This window comes from Bubalus bubalis, chromosome 4, assembly GCF_019923935.1.
Source record: "Bubalus bubalis isolate 160015118507 breed Murrah chromosome 4, NDDB_SH_1, whole genome shotgun sequence".
Classification (NCBI taxonomy): Eukaryota; Metazoa; Chordata; class Mammalia; order Artiodactyla; family Bovidae; genus Bubalus; species Bubalus bubalis.
This window is the reverse complement of record NC_059160.1, coordinates 73,240,979-73,263,740: the sequence shown is the minus strand read 5'-3', so window position 1 is coordinate 73,263,740 and position 22,762 is coordinate 73,240,979. Positions and strand designations below refer to the sequence as shown.

Here is a 22,762-nt window from a genome sequence, read left to right as displayed (position 1 = left end):
TACTACTCTCTACTGCATCCCAGAGATGGACTGCCTCCTTCCTTTGCGTTTCTTTTTTGTTGTTAAAAGAACATAGTATATGAAACATACGTTTCACCCTAAAGTAAGAGTGCAAGCATTTTACTTGCCTTTCCAGTTACATGACACCCCCTAAGCACACTGACTTGATGCTGAGCCGGAAAGGGAAGGGAGTTGGGGGCTGAACTGGCTGGAAAACAGAGCCCTTTGCCTAAAACTGTAGGCATTGCTCAGTGTTGAGTATTAGATTTATGGCATGGCTCCTCTCCCCGCGTCGTCCCTCCTTTCTACAATTTGGTGCTTTGTTGCTATCGAAACAGCCTCACTTTCTAAGCCATTGTGATGGTGCAAGGAGGGAGGAGGCTGTGGCGGGCAGGGGTGCTCGGAGTTGTGAATGACACAGCTTTGCCAGATGACATGTAGGGGACCTCCGCATCAGCCAAGAGGAATTAAGCTTTGTCACTCCCCGCTGGGACTACCTTTCTCCTGGTATGTGCGCAAGGAATTCATATGCTGCTGCTGCAGCCACCAGAGCACAGCCCTGAGTACTCTTTTCCACGGCAAGCAGTGAGCAAGAATGATAGCTGTCTCTTTTAAATGCCGTTGTCAAATTCTGAGGCGACTGACTAAAGGTACTGTGATTTCCTTGCTATTCACTCCTCAAGTCCGCTGCAGTAGCTTATAAACTCAGGTTAATGGTTTTGGTTTTTATTTTTACTTTCAAATATAACTGCCTTTACAATTGATTGTCAGGCAACAAAGAACTCTAAAATATGTATAGATAGACAGACATGGACAGGTAGACTGGGCTTTGCTTTCTGTTCTTAGATCCTGATTGTGCTCATGCTGAAATCATGAACCCAACTGGTGTATGTACGTGTGTGTGTATATGGGTTTTTTTCATAGTGACTTCATTCATTGCTGAAAAGAAAATGTGTTTGTGTCCGGTGCTGAAGTTATCATGGGAACCTGTCATTTTGCATGCTGATTAACTGGGCATGAGAATTCACGTGTGTGTTACTGTCCTTTCCATGACACATGTGCTAAATGCAGCTGGCAGCTTCAGGACCCGCACAGCTGGCGAATTCACAGAATCATTGTTTATTCTGTTAATTTCCAACATATCATGAGCTTTTTCCCAGGACAGCTTTGTTTATTTTTTTTTTTTAGAATTTCATGTTCAGAAATGTAGGTAATTTAAAATACTTTGATCCTATGTGCTATTTGAAGAAGTTTATTTGAAAGTAAAAAAACCATTGCTTTGTATCCTCTCTTCAAGAATTCCTGGCTTGTGATTGTCTTTCTTAGAACTCTAAAATATTAATTACATTTCTCCGTAATATTTTAAATATGCTTTTCTTTGAAATCACTCTCTCTGTGTCAGCTCATTTACTTTGTGTGAATTCTTTTGCAAACTTAGTGAATGTTGATTTTAAAAATCTTGCCTTAGGTACTGATAGAGATGTGAGCCTTTTTGCCTTATTTCCTTTAGACAGAATCTTCTTTAGAGAGAATTTATTATTTGAAAAAACTTCACTGATTAAAAGTGTGTATCTGCAAATGCCTTTCTTTTTCAGCATGTAACATAAGAGTACTGTCAAGTAATTAATGGATGTAATTATGCTCTAGGAACTCTGAACCTATAAATATGTTAATGGATGCTATTTCTATCAGTTTAGCTTGACATATCAGAGTTCTTTGATCACCAGCAGTGCAGCTAAAAATGCAATTAATATTTTATTTGGCAGAAGAATGAGCACAAAGCAAATAGTGAGAAATAGGTCTTGAGTCAATAACAGGAAAGAGAATGAGTACAATAGCACAACTTACTGGATTCATTTGCAAGTCGTTTGGGTAGCAGAGCAAGTCCTTTAAAAGGTACTTTGGGGAAAATATAGGAAAGACTATCCATTTTAAATTAGGCTGTTAGCATGGGGTAGTAAATTCTGTTCTGACTTTAGGCACGTGGTACAAATGTGCCATTGCTGTTTATGAAAAACTTAAAAGACTATCTTTTATATGATGGTTTGGGCTAGGACCAAGCTCTCTTATTCTAAAATAAGCTCTCTTATTCTAAAAAGTTCTTTTCTTGGCTGATTTCAGCATTTCCTCATCTTGATGTTGAGAAGTTGATGCCTTCATTACATTATAATCATGAAACAATTGGTATTTTCTATTCATGTATATTGGAGATTCTTTTACAAATCCTATATACCAGGATGAACCTAAGCAATTTTTAGTTCTTACAAATATTTTTAAACTTTGTCCAGTTTCCTATGTCTTACAGAAGCATTGATCTCCAAAATGAAAGGAGATTTAAATGTTTACTAAGAGAGTTGCTAGAAATCTAGATAAATGAGGAAAGTATTGATACTTCTTTGCAGTTGCTATTTCCCTTTTTCCCCCCCAAATCTTTGTGTCTGCTGTTTTCTTTTGGGCATTTGGCTGAAGACTGCCAATTGACGAGTGAAATAAAATCTCTATGTGGAGTCAATTTGCTGTTATTTGTATCCTTTGGGCATTTACCTGGATGTTCAAGTAACATACCATCTACCTCATCATCTCCTTATCATCCTGTCAAAGTTCAAGTCCACCAGTGCTACCTGTTGTTCCAAACGGATGCATTGAGTTCCAGCAACGCGTCCCTACCTATCCTGCTATTTTTCTTAGGCTGTAGTAATGAAACCAAGAACTATATATAATTATAATCTTAAATGACCCTTCTTTGTTTTTTGGGGGTGGAGGCAGGAGTAGCGTGTGGATATATATTGAATGAAGTTTCTTTCCTGCCTTGTCTCCCCACACAGCTCCCACACCCTCACCCTCAACCCCCAAACACACATATTTCTTTATACCCACTGAAGGTTGCACCTAATCCACCTCCTCCAGATATTTACCCTTTGCCTTGCAACTTGTCTGTTAAAAGGAATCAGATTCGCCTAGTTCACAGTGGTAGGATTTTCAAATTTTCTGTGAATTTTTGGCAAATGCTTTCAGTTCTTTATTGAACCCCTTGTGACTAGAACCTCACCCAGCTCCTAGGTGGGTCAGTGAAGATTTGCTCTGTGTTTCTGAAACTACCTTGCTATTTGTGGTTGATGCCACACACTAGAAAAAACAATGTGGTAATTATGGTATCTTTTAAATTTTCTTGAAGAAAAAAGGATGCAATTAAAGGCAAACTATTTTCTACACATGCGTGCATTCTTAATATTTTACTTGTGTTCTAGATTTCTTCAGGGATCCATCTATTATCCATTAAACAAGTATCTATTGAGTATCTACCGTGTGTGCCAGGCACTGCCATTTTGGGCGCTAAAATCTTGGGCTGGGCCACTTTATAAGGGTAGAAAGCATTTTTAAATCAATATATTTTTTAACAATCAATAAATTGTTCTTTTCTTTGAAATGATTTTCTATAAAATATACATTTACAGGCAAATCCTTTGATCATCTTGCATAGACGCATGACCCACAGGTTTATGGCACGACTTATTTTAGGTGAACTTAGTACTTTTCAGACTTGGGAATTGAGTCTGTTTTCTTATTAAGGCTTCAGGTGACTGTTTTGATTTGTTTGCCTTATGGGCCTCCTACTAAGGTAGCTCAAGAGCAGGAACATTTAAAAAAATAATAAAAATAAAAGAACAAGAAAATAATCTTTTTTCAAAAGCCTGCCCCTGCCATTAAGATAGGAACTTTGGATCATTAAGAGACTAAAACTGTCCAAAGTGTTCTTTTATGTCTAATATTGAAATCTAGAGAAGAGACGCTGTCTTCTGCCTCTGTTTTCCCTCCACACTGAGACTGCCTACTGATTACTCAGCCTTGGAGCCAAATCCAAAAATAACATTTTCTCAGCTTTCCAGCCACACCTGACAAAGGACTTTTCCCAAGCAAGTAGATCTAGGCTTCTTGGCCCCTATCTTCACAACTGCTTACCTTTGTGGCTCCTGCTTTCTTTGCCAGGGGCTACATATAGTACCTTAAGAGAAGTGAACGTGTTCTTGGAGAAGGGAATATATTTGCACAGCTTCTGCAACCTTTATTCTTTTTCTCAGGTCATGACTGTATCCTTTCCTTCTCCTTGAAATGGGTTGGCCTCCTAGGGCTTCCCTGGTGGCTCAGATGGTAAAGAATCTGCCTGCAGTGCAGGCAACCCAGGTTCAACCCCTGGGTCAGGAGGATCCCCTGGAGAAGGGAATGACTACCCACCCCAGGGTTCTTGCCTAGAGAATCCCATGGACAGAGGAGCCTGGCTGGGCTACAGTCCATGGGCTCACAAAGAGTCAGACACGACTGAGTGACTAACACTTTCACTTTTTCACTTTCCTTAGGCAAAGAACCATTTTCTGTAGCGATGACTGCTGTGACCCCGTTTCTTTCTGAGGTGCCACTGTTTTTAGTTCGGACATCAGAGCTTCAGTGCTCCACAGGCAATGGCATTTTTCTTCACACGTTTTCTTCTGTCTGCTAAAGTCAACACACGTTGACTGATGCTCCACAGGGAACATGTGGCTCTGGTCACCTTTCGTTTTTGGTCTCCATTCACTTTATCTCCTCATCTTCTCTCTCCTGGCTCAGGTCTCATGTCCCCAAATCTCTGCCTTCCCTTTAGTGTAGATGTCAAGATCATTCACCATAGCTGGCCTGAGTGTCATTTTATGTTCTACTTGCCTCCTCTTCCTCTCTCGTCCCAGACATGCATATGGCCTAGAATAAAGTGAACTTTCCCTGTCCCTTTCCCATCAGCTTGCTCCAGGCAGCTCCATTGGCCTGAGTCCCAATGGGGTGTCTGAGCTTGTGGCTGGCACCCCACTACCCCCTGCTGTGCACACTTTCTTTCTCCTTCCTGATTTCTGCCCCAACCCAGTAGCCTTTCATCTCTTCTCCTGCCTGAGCGCTCCTGGGCCTGACTTGATCCACTGGCACCAAACAGAATTTAAAGGCTCTTCCTCTCGGTCTTTGCTCCTTATACTTCCTCCAGTCATGGAATCATCGTGCTTGAAAGGGAAGGTCAGACATTCATCTAGGACTTGTCTCCTGAGGGAAGTGAAACCATCTTAGACAGCCAGCAATCTTCTTAATTCTCTCCAAGATGAATAATCTCATCCTGTCTGGTAATCTTTCAGAGGACTATTCATGTGACCTCTGAGTCTTTTTAAACTCTTCGACACTCATCCAGTGTTTAAAACTTTTTCTGTTCAGAAATTCATCTTCTATGTGTAATCGCCATCAACTTCAACAATACATCGAATTATTTTTGGTCTTAATGGAAGAGGAAAAATATTTCCTGTGCTCCCTTCTGCAATATTCTTTTAATCTAAAGATTCTGTATCAGCTATTGAGTTCAGTGTCATTGTTCTGAGTGTGATTGCTCTTCTTTTGATGTCTTCAAATTTTCTGCTCAGGTCCCTCTGCACTTTGCCATCTGTCTGTGTCTCATCTCCCAGCTCCTCCAGCATTCTCCTCTGATGGCTCCTTATCCACTCTATGATATGATTCAGAATTGATTATCATCTGGGTTAAGAATGCTCTCTCTCCTGAACCTTATTTCTCCCATCTCCCCATCCTCATTTCTCCTGCTAACCCGCACTGGCCTCCTCTGTCAGATCCTGCCATCTGGAACAGCTTGACTGTCTGTCTCTCTACCTCATTAACTTTCCATCCCTTTTCACATCTCACCTGAAAACGTATCTTTTCTCCTTGGCCTCTATCTCTTAATTTCATACCATCAAAGCTGGTTTGCTCATTCATCATTCCAGCCTATACATTTTTAAAAGTTCCATGCCCTTCAAAGTTGTTGCACAAAATCAGATTGCCTCATTTTGTTGAAGTGTCATCTGTTTCTAGGGCACAGGGCATATTTCTCTCACAAGCGGGGAGACCCCAGTTGAATAGAACAATTCTTCCACCAGTGTTCTGAGGGAGTTTACATGGAACAGCCGCTTGGACCATCTTATTCCTCATGGTCTGAATCTTTTCTTTTGTAAAACTGGCTAGACTTATCACAGTTGCAGGTTTATTTCTTTCCCACTTTCCAGATGGAAATTGCATGCTAGAAATTCTTTTTCTCCTTCCAGGAGTCACCCATCCTTATGATGGAGTAACTGGTCATCATATAACCTCCTATGAAGAAGAAGGAGTCCAGACCCTTCTGATATGATCATGTGTGTTCAGGAAGGAAAAATTGATTCGTTACTGGGGAAAGGAAGTCCATTTTAGAATAGACATTCTCACTTTGAGAAAATGAGACCCAATATTTTTTCTTTGCCCCTCTTTTTCTAATGTAGGAGGAGATGGGAGCCATATACCTAGTCACCTAGAATATTAACAGAAAATCAACCAAGGTAACACACCACTAATCCCTCAACATTCAATATAGGGACAATAGAGTTGATTTGGAAGTGGGAAGACCTGTGACCCTGATCCAGCTCTTCTATTTTTTGTCTGTGTGGCAGGAAAAAAAAAAAAAAAAAAGAACTGAACCTCCTCACTGAATCTGTTTCCTCATCTATAAATTAAAAGTCATATGTTAGCCATAAGAAAATTGTTTAATTTTCTACTGCTAATTGATTTTGAAATTTTGTCTTAGTAAATTCACTTTTTTCTTGCAGAAAACATAATTTAGTTTATTTGAGAAAAGGCAAATATGTATTCTGAAAATTTCTAGGAATATAAGGGAGAAGTCAATGTTTAGATTCTTCTTTTCGTCTCTTTTATTTAGTTTCTTGGCATTATTCTGCTCATATACACGAGAATTATATGTTCACCTAAAAATTAATCATCTTTGCCTTATTAAACCTACAGAAGAAAATATATTGTTGCAAAATTTCTTTGGCAATTACTTTATTAAAGTTTCAATACCTCATATATCTCAAAAAAAGCCATGCACATTTAGCTTCTTGAAGGATGTTACTTCACTTTCCAAACGCAGAGAAACTTTGACCTTGCCATTACAAAAGCAGTTGAAACAGAATGGTCTCATATTTCTCAAGTCAATGGTGACCACCTAAATTCAGACAAAGCTTCTCTGGCTATTAGAAAATGAGAAAGATTTGTTATATTAATTACTATTATTAATTCTTATTAATAATTCAAACTAGGTTACTAATAGCTGAACATATGAAGGAAAGCACAGTAACTGAAATTCATACTGAGTAAATTTTCTACCTAATTTTCAAAGCAAAGATGAATTAGGAGGAAAAATAAAACCTAATATTGTCACTAAAAATATGTTGTCAGTGTTATAATAGGGGGGTGCATGGCAAGTTAATTTATAATTTATTCTGTTCTATGTGCTTTTTAATAAGAGTTTAAGATATACTGTCTATGAACACGTATTTTTGTCAACATTTACTTCTTAATATTCTACCCACTTGTGCATATTAGCACACCATTTCCATAAGAAAATATTATTGACTCACTCAAACGAATGATGGTAATAGGTATCTTTAAAGAATGTTTTTGTACCATTTTTCCATTTTTTTAGATTCCACATATAAGTGATATATATTTGTCTTTCTCTGTCTGGCTTACCTCACTTAGTATGATAATCTCTTAATCTATCCATGCTGTTGCAAATGACATTATTTCATTTTTTTATGGCTAATAGTCCATTGTATAAAATGAATATACCACATCTTCTTTATCCATTCATCTGTTGATGGATATTTAGGTGGCTTCCTTGTCTTGAAGTCGCTCAGTCGTGTCCAGCTCTTTGCGACCCTGTGGACTGTAACCTACCAGACTCCTCCATCCATGGGATTCTCCAGGCAAGAATACTGGAGTGGGTTGCCATTTCCTTCTCCAGGGGTTCTTCCCAACCCAGGGATTGAACCCGGGTCTCCCGCCTTGCAGGCAGATGCTTTAACCTCTGAGCCACCAGGGAAACACTGCAGTGTACATTAGGGTGCATGGATCTTTTTGAATTATATTTTTCACTAAATATATGCCTAGAAGTGTGAATGTGGAATCAAATGACACAAATGAAATTATATACAAAACAGAAATAGACCCACAGACATAGGAAATAAACTTATGGTTACCAAAGGGGAAGAGGAGGGAGGAATATGTTAGGAATTGAGGAATAACATATACATAGTATTATATGTAAAATAGATAACCAACAAGGACCTACTATATAGCACAGGGAACTATACACAATATTTCATAAAAACCTATAAGGAAAAAGAATCTGGAAAAAAGATGTTTATTTATGTATAACTGAATCACTTTGCTGTACGCTTGAAACTAACACAACTTTGTAAATCAGCTATACTTCAATTAAAAAATGAAAGAGGAATTAGAGATGGCAGGGAAAAAAAAATTTCTCTCGTGTTCTAAATTGTTGCCTTAGTATATTTTCACTTTAAAATCTCCTGACACATATCTCCTGAGAAACTGTTTAGGATCCAAATACCCCACATTTGTTCTCAAAGGCATTTTAAAGCTAACAAAGGTAGCAGAAATGTGTTTGGAATACATCCCCCATATATGTTCTCAAAGGCAGAAAGTAAAACAGTGAGGAAGGCAGCATTTATGTGCCATAACATCCAAAAAGCAAAGCAAGGATAATACTTCAAACAGGGGGAGAGAGAGCAGGGTTTATTGAGAAAGAGAGTAACAGATGAACAGCCATTCAGCTTTGTAAGTGGGTGGTTGCTGACCTTTGAGCGAACAATTTCAGCAGAGTAATGAAGTCCACACTGGATTATAAGGGTTTCAGGCACCCTCAAAGACTGTGAGTACCCGCCACTCTTCAAAGGGGCACAGTGAAAGCTAGGCTGCAGCTGGGCAGCAGCCTCTGGTAGTGGAAGCTGAGGCCATAGGGAATACGGAAGGGTATGATGAGATAGAGATGTGAACATTTTTTTTTATTTTAAAGGAAAGAGCCAGGAGAGAGGTGAAACTTGAAGATGCAGATCAGAGGAGAGAGGATTCCAGAGCAAGGCAAGGCAAGTTGAGAGGAGGGAGTGAGAGCCACATGCAGGTGGAGGATACAGATGGAGGCCCCAGACTGGGCCAGCGGGAGGAATGAATGCCTCCGTCATAGAGATGGTGCAGCACGGGAAGAAAGCTTTTGAGGTAGACACTAAGGAAATTAACCTAACTCGACTTTCTTAATAAATTAGAAGGGGATTTGAAAAATTAATGTTCTTATGAGCTCCCAGTTCAGGGGTTTCTGAATTTGTCTCTGCCTTGGAATCACCTGGGAGCTTAAAAAATAATGACGCCTGCATCAACCCCAGAGCGTGTGATTTAATTGACTGGAGATGTGGTCTCTGCTTAGGAATTTTTCAAGATTCCCCAGGTGACCCTACTGTGCAGGTGATTTGGGAGCCACCAGCCTAAGCATTTAGGCAGCTCCATAGGGACATCATGCTGGTCCTCAGGAATCAGACATGCTTTCACCAAAGTCAAACCTGGGGTTTTGTTCAGCTGCTGGGAGGGAGATACTGAGCAGATTCCCATTCCTGTGATTTTGAAGGCAGAGCCTATCTGAAATGGAAGTGGAGCCAAAAGAAAGAGATACCATGTCCCAGCGTCATCACCTGAGCCTCTCTGCTCAAGAACTGCCTTAAGTCAGCTGTGAGCTCTACCCTAGACTTCTTCCCTTACATCGTTGTTTAGTCACTAAGTTGTGACCCTATGGACTGCAGCCCGCCAGGCTTTTCTGTCCATGGAGTTTTTCCAGGCCAGAACACTGGAGTGGATTACCATTTCCTTCTCCAGAGGATCTTCCTGACCCAGAGATCCACCCTGCGTCTCCTACATTGGCAGGCATATTCTTTACCACTAAGCCACCAGGGGAGCCCCTTCTTTCATTATACTAGCCAATAATTTCCCCCAATACCTGAGCTAATTACAGCCAGGTTTTTTTTCAGTCACTTGGAATCAAAAGAAGCCTGATATATGGGTGAGAACAGTTGAGTGTACACAGTTTGTTAAGAGCTTTTAAGATACAGTTTAAAAATGACAATTGACTCAACTACTTGTAGCCTCCTGTATCAGTCACATTGCCCAGAACACCATACAGCTTCAACAGGTCTTGGTCCACTAGCTCCAAGCTGAGCACCACTGCGAATTTAGGATTTCCACCGAATCATTTTGTTTAGTGGACCGCTGGTCAAGTGCAACCCCCCCCTCCCCACCCCGCCGCTGTCTCGGTGGTCCACATTAGCATAAGCTATTAGAAGGGATGTCCAGATAGGGAGCTAATTCCTCCCCTCCCCTCTGCTATCCTCCCCTCCCCACTAAGCAGAAGGTGATTATTTAACAAGAGCATGGTTAAAAATCAGGGTTTTAAAGTTGTGCTGCTTTAACTCTGTGGAGCAGACTGTCTCTGGGCATCATCAGCTCTTCCCATTACTCCTTCTTCCCCTCTGTTACCTTTCTCCTTTAGATTCTGACATAGACACACTAATGGTAAAGGATTCCACCCTCATTTGTGTTCTGTCCGAAGTCTGTTGCCCCAGCCCCCAATTAGGGGTAGTTGCATGTGAAGCCAGCTTGTACTGACTCTAAACAGCCAGTACTGTACTGTACTGATTAAATTTTCAAGTTTTGCAAGCCAGTTGTTAAGCACATCTACTATTAAACATTATCTTATGAAAATTTACAGTTAAAATATATTAAAAACAAAAAAAGTTCAAATTTCATCACTTCTAATTATTATTTTACAGCATTTTATTATCTGTACTCTTAAGCTCTAGTGTATCAATATGGTAGAAATGCTATATAATGGTATGCACATTTCTCCCCAATTCCATAGTCAGTGACATCACATGGTTGTTGAGTCACTCAGTCATATCTGACTCTTTGTGACCCTGTGGACTGCAGCATGCCAGGCTTTCCTGTCCTTCACCATCTCCCAGAGCTTGCTCAAACTCATGTCCATTGAGTCCAACCATCTCATCCTTTGTCACATTAATAGCTTAAAATTTGCTATGGTGTGTTTACACCATGGAAATTGGCAAATGCAATAAATCAGAGCTTCCCCATAAGCCCCAGAAATCCAGTTGTTAACCATTTACCAACACACAACTGATAGGAACCTCTACTCTATGTATTCATAAAACATCTATAGATATCTTTCCTTATACTTTGCAAATGGGATTGTGATTATCTGTGAATACAACCATCAGACTGTGAATTCCTTGAAATTAGTATATATACTTTACTTGTCATTATATCCCCAGCAAGTACAGAGTATTTGGTGCAAATAAAATGCCCTGTTGAAGGGATAGTGTTAATTTCTAAAGGTATCTGGGATTAACCAATCTCACATGTTCATTTTGGACTTGGCATGTTTCAGATAATTCTTTCCCCTTCTTTGATTTTTGAAAATATTTTTTCAAGTTTTCATATCACATGAAGAAGTAAGCCATAGGACCACTCCAAGGAGCTTTCAGCATCCTCTAACACCTGCTGATTTTCCAGTTTCCCTCCTAACCAGAGGGGTGTTCCGCACCCTCCTCCTTCCCCTCCTCCTCTGGAAGCCTACTCCCAGCAAGCTGGAGGAAGTTTCTGGCAGGATGCCAGGAACAGCACCTGGGAGCTGGAGGCTGAAGGACAAACTGTTGTTAAATTCTGCATGACAGAAAACCCAACCGAATTCAGTCTGGGGAATATCTAGGACCCCACAGAGTTTCTGATTGAATTGAATCTTTCCTATTCTATAAAGCAAGGTGACCTCATACAGATCAAAAGTGAGCTCATTTATTGCCTTTGTATTTAAATACTTTGTTGGTAAATTTGGTCCATAAACTGTTGAAGACTCAGTTATAAAGTCTCAGAATCAAGACAGTTTTCAAGAGTATTAATTCCTAATGATATTTTTATGTTGAGGATATTTATTTGTTTTAAATATATGCCTCCAAAATGTTAAAATCTGTATAAGGATTGGAGACTCAAATCACACCGACCAAAAGCTTTCCCTCAGCTGTATCCCAAATGTCAACATGAAAGCAAAAAGGACAGTTCTAAAAATGGACTCAATGGATATCAAGGGGCCAGAGATTCTCAGAAGTTTCTGAAAGATGGAAAGTAGATAAACCAAAGCAGAAATTATAATCCAGAACAAATACAAGAAAAATGGAAGAGAGGGTATGCTTCCTGGTAGTGGAGGCACAGATACGCTCCAGATTAGTGTTGATTTGGGAGATCAAGAAGAAGGGGATAGAAAATAATGTGATCTTTTTGTTGAAGGATGAAGCACCTGGGAAGGTTAATTAACCCTGCTACCCTTTAATCACTCTCCATTTAATATCATTCCCTAATCTAAAACTATAAAACCAATCTTTTGAGATGTTCATGAATCTTTAGTGATGATGACCCTCAGTGTAAAACCCTCCCCATTTCAGCATTAACTTAGTGAGAAATACGCAGGTATAGCATGCCTAACTAACCTCTTTGTCTGTTCCTGGCCCAAGGCCTTCGGGTAAACCCTGCCAGTTTTCACATCCGGTCATTCTGAGGAAGGAAAGGTTGACTGAAGAACTGTGTCTATATAACTCACACTGCTGCTCCTGCTGCTAAGTCGCTTTAGTCGTGTCCAACTCTGTGCGACCCCATAGATGGCAGCCCACCAGGCTCCCCCGTCCCTGGGATTCTCCAGGCAAGAACACTGGAGTGGGTTGCCATTTCCTTATCCAATGCATGAAAGTGAAAAGTGAAAGGGAAGTCGCTCAGTCGTGTCGGACTCTTTGCGACCCCATGGACTGCAGCCTACCAGGCTCCTCTGTACATGGGATTTTCCAGGCAAGAGTACTGGAGTAGGGTGCCATTGCCTTCTCCACACTAGCTACTTGTATTCTCAACTTAGTTCTCTATTAAGAAATGTAAGCTAATAACAACGATGTTTGAGGGATAACTAACTGGAAGAAAGAAGAGGTGATTCAAGAACAAAGGATACATTTTTAAACATTCTAATCATTAACCTCAGAAATACTCAAGAAGATTACATACATAAAACAAGACCAGCTGTAATGATACAGAGGCCAAAAATAAGCAGAATTGTTAGAATATAAAAATATGACACCAAAATAAATATTCACTAATAGAAAAAGTTGACAAAGTAAAGACAGATGTTTGAAAAAAGTAGGTACCCAGAAATCAATTGAAAAGACACAGCAGAAGGCACTGGGAAAGCAAAGAGAGAAAGAAACTACAACGTATGTGATTGATGTAAATTCCTGAGACAAAAGAATGTTTTCAGATTGAAAGGATCCATGGAATTCTAAGCAGGATAAATAAATCCTCTTGAAATTCTAGGACATTATGAAAAAGAGAAAATCCTAAAAGTTTCTCAAGGAATGAGAATCAACTTGGTATCAGACTTTTTATCAACACTAGATTCTAGAAATTTTTTTCAATGTTTTCAAAGTTCTGAAAAGGTATGCTTTTAAGCCCAGAACTGTCAATCAAGGGTGAGCATAAAATAAAGACATATTTAGACATACAATGACTCATATGGTTTATATCCTACATGTACTTTTAGAAAAAAGTTACTGAGCCCTTTTAGAAAAAACATGCTGAGATAGTTAAGCAAAGAAAAATATGTACATATATTTATGAGTGTATATATAAATATATGTGTGTGTATATATATATGTGTGTATATACACACACACACACACACACATGGTACTCAAGCTTCCCTTGTGGCTCAGATGGTAAAGAGTCTGCCTGCAATGTGGGAGACCCGGGTTCGATCCCTGGGTCGAGAAGATTACTTGGAGAAGGAAATGGCAACCCACTCCAGTACTTTTGCTTGGAAAATCCCATGAATGGAGAAACCTGGCAGACTACAGTCTTTGAGGGATCTCAAAGAGTCAGACACGACTAAGTGACTTCACATATACACATGGAGAGACAGAGAGAGGACACCTAGGAAAGAGGAAAGTGGAAAAGTGGAAAAGCAGTGCATCTAGTTTAAGAGTACAGTAGAAACATTTCCTAGAATGGCAGTTATGTAGTGGAGAGCAGTCAATTCAAATTAGGGCGTATCACCAGAATCAGAGGTCCTGAAGAATAACATCTTCCAAAGAATGGATTTCTTACAATTATTAATGCATAAATTGGATAAAATTAATGATGAAGTATATATAGGTATATATGTGTGTGTGTGTATATATATATATGTGTGTATGTGTGTGTGTGTGTGTGTGTGTACGTATGTATATATGGAGAAGGAAATGGCAACCCACTCCAGTGTTCTTGCCTGGCGAATCCCATGGATGGAAGACCCTGGTGGGCTGCAGTCCATGGGGTCGCAAAGAGTCAAAGACAGCAACTGAGCATGCACACACACAAACACACACATCTTTTTCTTTTGTCAGCAAGAAAATAAAAGGCAATTAGAAACCCTAAACAGTACAAAAGCTGGACAAATAAACTAAGAACCCAAATATGAAGCAAAGTAAAATGTGTCATATTTTCAACAGTTGTTGAAGAATAACCTTGACTTTTATACTTGGAAGATTCTCCATTCATTGAGTAGCACAGATTTAGTAACATAGAACTGCATTCCCTGCTGTAGGGATTTCATCACATTATTTCATTTGGCTAGTGAATCATATTTATATAATCATAATTTTGTAATTGTCATTTATTGGGTTTTTAATTTTTATAGTCTAGCTGTACAAGAAAGCACAAATAAAGTTATAGTTAGAGAAGAGAATGTAAATTAAACTTTTATAATATAAAGATAATTATATACTTAATAGGCTTGGAGGTTTGTGTAAGAAAGAAAAATGGAAGTGTAGGGCTGCTAATTTCCTCAGTTTATGTGGAATATATTTTAAGGTATTATGTGAAGTTGACATATTAAGGGGGGAAAAGCCCACAATTAAAAAGACTGGAACTATCAAATGTTGGCCTGCATGAGGCAATTGAAACTTTCATGCAGTTCTCAAGGAAGTATAAGTTGGCACAACCACTTTTGGAAAACTGGCAATGTCTACTGAGGTATAACTTTTATATATCATCTAACCCAGCAATTCCACTCCTAGTTTAATACCCAACAAAAATGCATAATACATATGATTCAAAAGATTTGCACAAGAATGGTTATTGTAGCTGTAATTACACTAGTACAGGGCTGGAAACAGCCCAGATATCCCTTAACACTTGGTGGATAAATATATTGTGATATTTAATGGCATTCTGTACATAATAAAAAATACAGCACTACTGCTATTAATATATTCAATAAAGTGGATGAATTTCACTAGCGTAATTTTGAGTGAAAGAGACTAAACACAAAAAAAATATGATTGATTTATTAAAAAGTTTAAAAGCACTCAGAGTCAAGCAATGAGGATAGAAATCAAGGTGGTGGAGACAAGAAGGAAATTTACGGGACACTGGTGCCGGTCTGTGTCTTAATCTGGGCAGTGGTTACATGGGTGTGTTTACTTTGTGAAAACTCATGTAGCTGTTCCCTTTTTCATCTTGCACTTCGTATGTGTACAATAAAATGTTTATTTTAAAAAACCAAAGATGAAGAATACACTATTTCTACTTCATAAATATAGCTAATACAAGAACTACCAAGATGAGAGGAGGAGGAAGTGGACCATGCAAATTTCCCTCTTTTATAGACAACATGAACAAACACTGTTTAAAAATGATAAATGAAGAAATGGTAACATTTATTTTGGTAGTTTCAGAAATTTGGAAACTGAAACAATAAAAAAAAAGTTTCCTATTGAGGTTTGGGAGTGAGGATGAGAAATAATAAGAAAGGTAACTTACTTTTTATGTTTTACTCTTCTCTACCATTAACATTAACAAGAGAAAGGCAAAAGTGATATTAACATAGATAATAATCATGGCTACCGTGTTTACCATGATTGAGATACTGAACAAGATATTCTGTACAATTTATCTGAATTAAATCTTCACACTTGATATTCTGCAGTGCATTTATTAGGGTGGAATTTATTAACCCAGTTATAATTGTATAAGCCAAGCATCAGAATACCCAATTATAATACAAAGACATTAAACATTATTTAAAAAGAAAAATTTTCAGCAACCTAGAATATGTTATACGATTAGGTGCATTTATTTGAGTTTGAGCTTCCTAGCATTCAAAGGTGGGGAAAGCTCTTATTGTTTATTAGTCTCATTGCCCATTAAAAAACCCGTAGATATAATCAGTAGCTGGCAACAAATTCTGGAAGGAATGAACACTATGAATGTTTATCTAAGGTGTGATAGATGCTGTAATTATGTTATGGCAAAAAGAAAGCTTATTTTAAAAACTCTTTCTCTTATTGACTATAAAAGGCAAGGGCATCATATTATATCATAAGGCAGGGAAGTAATTTCTTTAGGAAATGCGGTTAGTAGTGTCAAGACATATTGATTTCCGGAGAGTTTCCCAATCTTTGTTCTTCAGAAAAATAATTATACTCGATGTTAATAGTTATTTGATAAAAAATAAGTTCAAGGTAAATTGTCTTGGAAAATGCAATAAACTGTAACTCTGTTCTTTCATAGATTCAAAATTATACTAGCCTATTAAAGAGACTTAGAAGTTTGATAGAAAATAGAGCTAAATAATTTTGTTTAACCCAGTTTTCCCCCAATTTATTTAATGATGAAACCTTCCCTCAAGTTGAGGCTTCCCTGGTGGCTCAGATGGTAAAGAATCTGTCTGCAATGCGGGAGACCTGGGTTTGATCCCTGGATGGGAAATATCCCCAGGAGAAGGAAATGGCTACCCATTTCAGTATTCTTGCCTGGAGAATCCCATGGACGGAGGAGTGTGGGGCACTACAGTCCATGGGGTCTCAAAGAGTCGGACACAGCTGAGCAACTAACGCTTCCTCAAGAAACACTAACACTACAGATACCAGAGTTTGGAAAACTTACGTTTACTCGGTAAAGGTTGGAAGACAGCAAGCAAACAAGCACCCGTGATAGCAGCTTTCAAAACTAGTTGTTTCAGATACCCTGTTGGCAAATACTGGAAGATGAATTTTCTGAAGCCCATCAGAGTTGCTTCAAGTGCCAGTATTCTCCAGCTTCATTTATAAAATTAGACCAATATGATACAGGGTTTAGAAGTGTAGAAAACAGTTTGTGTCCTGTTACCAAAACTTAGGAGTCTGACAAATTCTTTCCTAAACATATTCCTCCCACTTTCACGGGGAAATAGAATGCAGGAATGTCTGTAGCTAAAGGATGAGACTCCCTCCCCATCTCTTCCCCCTCCAAAGTGCTGAGCTGTCTGTGTTTTGAATCTGTCAAATCATTTCAAGTCAATATAGGATCTGTGTCATGAGCACTAAATAAATGATTTAATCCATAGCATTTAAAAGGCACTATTATAAACTGGCCCACCCAGACAATGAAAGAGGCAGAAGACCTTCAGACATTGTCTACTTTTGCCTGTAAATACTTCCTCTGGGCTCCCCTGGTGGCTCAGTGGTAAAGAATCTGCCTGCCAATGCAGGAAACATGCATTCAACCCTTGGCTCGGGAAGATCACCCTGGAGAAGGAAATGGCAACCTAGCAGACTACAGTCCGTGGGGCAGCAAAAGAATCGGACACAACTTAGTGACTAAACATCAACAGCAACAACTTCCTGAGGAATCTGGCAAATTGAGTTCTTTACAAAGTATGCCCTTCCTCAGAATGCTGAATGAGTGAACTTTGGGGTGGAGATTTGGTTTTTCATTTATATAGGAGAGAATATCTGCCAAATAATATAATACGTATTATTATATCTTATGCTAAATTCTTTATAGTAAAAATCAATAAATATATTTTGATAATGAAACAGTGGCATATGATCAACTTTTAGTTCAGAGAACCTATGGGCATAATTCTAATTGAGCTCAAGACATTATCAAGTTACCTTGATTAAGGTTAACAGGAAGGGGGATGCTACACTATTTAGAATTAGAATTTGATCTGTCAGACATGCATTCTTATCCACACTGATTCTAACAGTGGTATTATAGTATACCCTTTGAAAAAGTGTTAATAGCATGGGCTGTAGTCCAGGAGTGTACAGCTTGACTCATAGATAGTTCCTGTTTATGGAATCAAAGGCAAAGAAGATCAATGAACACGACAAAAAGTCTTACCTCGTCTCAGTGTGATAGAGCAAGGGGAGAGCAGTAATCAACAATGAAAAACTGACTCTCTAGTGCAAGATAGTAGATTGAGGGACCCAGACTTACCATTTTTCTTTGTTTTTGTGAAGAAAATGAGTCATAGTTTTGCAGTGTGAATGAAATATAAGGTGGTTTCCCACTTTGAAAGGAGAGCCCACAGGGAAGGAATTAACGTGCGAAGAAAGCCATACAGCAAATGGCCTGACAGAAAAGACACAGACACATGGGACAGAATCATAATAATTCTTGGAGAAAAAGATATTATCCTGAGATCCTTTTCAACATTAGGGAAATGATGGAATAATTTTAAAGAGGTTTTTGAGGCAGGAAATGACAGGTGTTGGAGAGGAAGTGAAGAAAACCTTCGTGTACTCTTGGTGGGAATGTAAATTGGTGCAGCACTATAGAAAACAGTATGGAGGTTCCTCAGATCAAAAATAGAGCTGCCATATGATCCAGCAATCCCATTACTGGGCATTTGTCAAAAGAAAACAAAATCACTAATTCAGAAAGATATATGTGCTCCTATGTTCATTGCAACATTATTTATAACAGTCAAGATTCAGTAACAACCTAAGCGGCCATCAATGGATGAAAACATAAAGATGTGGTGTGTGTGTGTGTGTATATGTGTGTGTGTGAATATATATATATATATATATATGGTTTCCCTGGTGGCTCAGACGGTAAAGAATCTGCCTGTAGTGTAAGGAGGCTTGGGTTTGATGCCTAAGTTGGGAAGATCCCCTGAAGAAGGGAATGGCTACCCACTCCAGTATTCTTACCTGGAGAATCCCAGGGACAGAGAAGCCTGGTGGGCTATAGTCCATGGGGTTGCAAAGAGTCACACATGACTGAGTGACTTAGGTCACAGACACACACATACACATATACACACACGCACACGGGATATTTGTTGCTGTTCAGACCCCATGGACTGGAGCATGTCAGGCTTCACTGTCCTGCACCATCGCCTGGAGCTTGCTCAAACTCATGTCCATTGAGTTGGTGATGTTATCCAACCATCTCGTCCTCTGTCATCCCTTTCTCCTCCTGCCTTCAATCTTTCTCAGCATCAAGGTCTTTTCCAATGAGTCAGCTCTTCGCATCAGGTGGCCAAAGCGTTGGAGTTTCAGCTTCAGCATCAGTCCTTCGAATGTATATTCAGGATTGATTTCTTTTAGGATTGACTGGTTTTATCTCTTTGCAGTCCAAGGGACTCTCAAGAGTCTCTTCCAACACCACAGTTCAAAAGCATCAATTCTTTAGCATTCAGACTTCTTTATAGTCCAGCTCTCACATCTATACATGACTACTGGAAAAACCATAGCTTTGACTGTATGGACCTTTGTTGACAAAGTAATGTCTCTGCTTTTTAATATGCTGTCTAGGTTTGTCATAGCTTTTCTTCCAAAGAGCAAGTGTCTTTGAATTTCATGGCTGCGGTCTCCATCTGCAGTGATTTTGGAACCCAAGAAAATAAAGTCTGTCACTGTTTCCATTGTTTCTCCATCTGTATGCATTGAAGTGATGGGACCGGATGCCATGATATTTGTTTTTTGAATGTTGAGTTTTAATATTACTCAGTTATAAAAAGATGAAATCTGCCATTTACAACAACTTGAATAGACCTAAAAAGTATTATGCTAAGTGAAATAAGTCCAGTGGAGAAAGATACTATATTATTTCACTTATGTGATGTATACAAAACAAACAACAACAAACCCAGCAAAAACAAATACGTAGATCCAGGGAACAGAATAGTAGTTATCAGAGGGAAGGAAGGAGGGTGAAATGGGTAGAGAGGATCAATAGTATGGTAATAGATGGAAACTAATGTTTGGTATGAGCACACTGAAGTCAAAATACTATACACATAAAACTTATATGTATTATAGACCAGTGTTCTCTCAATAATAAATACATAAGGAAAATATGTTTTGGTTTGTTTGTTTTTTGGTTTGTTTTAACCAAATTTTAGGAAGAGGCAAGCCTGTCCACTATAAAATATGGGGAAATCATCATGAAATAATTCACCCAACTATCTAAAGAAACATGTACTTCTCTTCTTCCTTCTGGGGACATTATAACTCAGATGGCAACACACAAGAACCTCAGTTCTTCTCAGTCAAAAATTTCCACAGAAACTTACTAAAACCCTTCCCCCAACTCCAAGGGAATATGTTGCTCTGAAAAGATTTCAAAGTTAAACAGTTTATGCATGATACCCTCCAAACTTTGTTTAACCTGTCCAAACTTTTGACCGGAGAGTAGAGTGGGGAAATGGGCAGGGAAGCTGGTAAAGAAGAGGGAGAGGAAGGAAGGAAGTTTCCTGACTTCAGCAGACAGTGAACTGAAAAATAACAAAGGGGCCATCAAGATGAGTAGATATTGGTCAGCTGTGATTAGAAGGGAACCCTCTCCAGAAAAATATTTTGAATGGGGTGAATCTGGATCTTTCTCAGCCTAGCTCCTCATCTGAAACACAGAAGACAGAATATATTTTGAATATTTATTTTCTTAATCCTTAAAAGGATGATACACAATTAGTGTCATTCTACATGTGCAGGGGTATGAATACCTTAGAATATTAGGGCTTACTTCTCTCACTGAGCCCCAGTGGGAAAGGCTGCATTGTTACTGATGAGAAAGAAAAGATTTTGCTTCATCTGAACCTTACATGTTGTAAATTTCACTGTTCAACTGATACATATGGTGAAATCTTAGAATAGTTGTATGAAGTACTAAATATTAATTTGAGGATGAATTAATCATTTTCCTTAAAATATCTTTAAGAGCAGAGCGATAGAAGCAATGGATGGGTAATTGTATAAATAGGAAGCTGGTCATTGTAAAGCCTTGAGAAGGGTGCTTTATATGATGCTTAAACTTAAATGAGGACTCAGAAAAATATTAGTGTGGGGAAAAGAAAATGTTGCAATTGTCTTTTCCATCACTTGGTGAAATTTTAGACAATGCTGAGTGAAAAATATATGTTATATAGTGTCTGATATTCAAATGAAGTCCATCTGAGATTATAATGAACACTATGATGAATTTTCTGGACTGGGCTGTCCCCAAATCAAACTGAAAAATTGTAGTGGGAATGGTTGGTTTGGGTTTCTTTGCCATTTCCCCTATTTTCCAGAATCTCACCAGGGTTTCATTTTTACAGAACTTCACTTTCAGTGCTAGTATTTGTTTGTTTAGAAGAGAAGTAGTCTCTGCTTTGAGATACTAACTTCTAGGGACTTCCATGGTTTCACCACTCCTGCATTTGACCTTTTTCACTGGAAAGTCTAGATGAGCAAAATCTGCTTAAGACTCAGATCTCTAGGGACAGAACTTTGACCTCTCTGGTGGACTGACATTTAACACAGGAAGTTAAATCCGCTGCATAGATTGCTCTCTATTCTTAAGAGATAATTCTGCTTCCTGATTACTCTATAGAAGCCATTTTTCCTCAAATATTCTTCAGTTTCTATAAGGTCATAGATCTTTCATCACAACTGGACACTTGAGCATATTTCTGGGCTTCTAGTAAAGCCACCATATATCTGCATATTTAAACCTTTATCTTCCTGAAAGTTATAACATTAATTCCAACTTGTGTACTTAACGTGTATTCAGAGTATAACTAATGACTTAGATCAGAAGATATATGTTTGTGTAATGTGCAATATTTGTTTATATGTAATGGATATGTATAATTTATATATATAATACATATACTTGAATACACATATATACATATACAAATATGTGCACACAAATTTATCTGATGCTGTGCAAAAATACATTTTTTCCCCCATACTTAAGCAGTCATTACTGTAATGGGCACAGCCCATAGCTTACTCCTCTTGGTATCCTCAGCACTTGGAAAAATGCCTGGGACATATCAGGCAATCTATAAATATATAAATACATGAGATTTAATTGATATTAAATTAGTAACTTAGTCTCTGTTTACCTGTCTCCCTCTAAAACAGAAATGTGTTAGTATGAAATAGTAGAGTGAAAATGACTTATGAAAATTGTATGTGAAAGTGCTATGTAAAATTTTATATAAATATGGCCTAGTGTCATGTTCTTATGAAATATTAGCATTTGGAGTAATTGTACAATGTACATAGTTTTAGTAATAGACCCTGGATTAATGATAATCAATTGAAACTAGGTCATTAGCTGAGGAATAGGTCCTTGACTTAAAATATCAATAAGAGGATAACTCATGGATGTAATTATTTTTCTTCCTTGCCTCAGACAACATTAAATGTTTTTCTGTAACACAGAAACAACATGATAGTTTTTTTAATATTAAGATGCTAGCAATTATTTAACTGTGTAGGCACATCATTTTAACGGGTAGTCTGTTATGATATTGATTTCAATATTTAATATTTAGCTCTTATTGTAGGGTATGAATGCTAGAAATATTTTTTGGTTTACTTTTAATTGAAGTATAGTTGATTTACAAGTCATGTTAGCTTTTGTTGTACGGCAACATGATTCTGTTATACATATATATATATATATGTGTGTGTGTGTGTATACTTTTCCATATTCTTTTCCATTCGTTTGTTACAGGATATTGAATATAGTTCCCGGG

The 22,762-nt window shown here is 38.3% G+C and overlaps 1 protein-coding gene across 5 annotated transcripts in view; it reads left to right on the top strand.

Moving 5' to 3' along the window:
- The first annotated feature begins 310 nt into the window (after window positions 1-310).
- The window catches only part of GRIP1 (glutamate receptor interacting protein 1), a 335,998-nt gene continuing 313,546 nt past the window's right edge, over window positions 311-22,762 (top strand). Inside the window, exon 1 of one of the 5 annotated variants that reach the window (XM_025285057.3) lies at window positions 311-650. In XM_025285057.3, the coding sequence (XP_025140842.1) occupies window positions 596-650 (55 nt within the window). In that variant the 5' untranslated portion in view covers window positions 311-595. The remainder of the gene's footprint in view (window positions 651-22,762) is intronic. The other 4 variants (XM_044941590.2, XM_044941589.2, XM_044941592.2 and 1 more) reach the window with 4 other exon arrangements.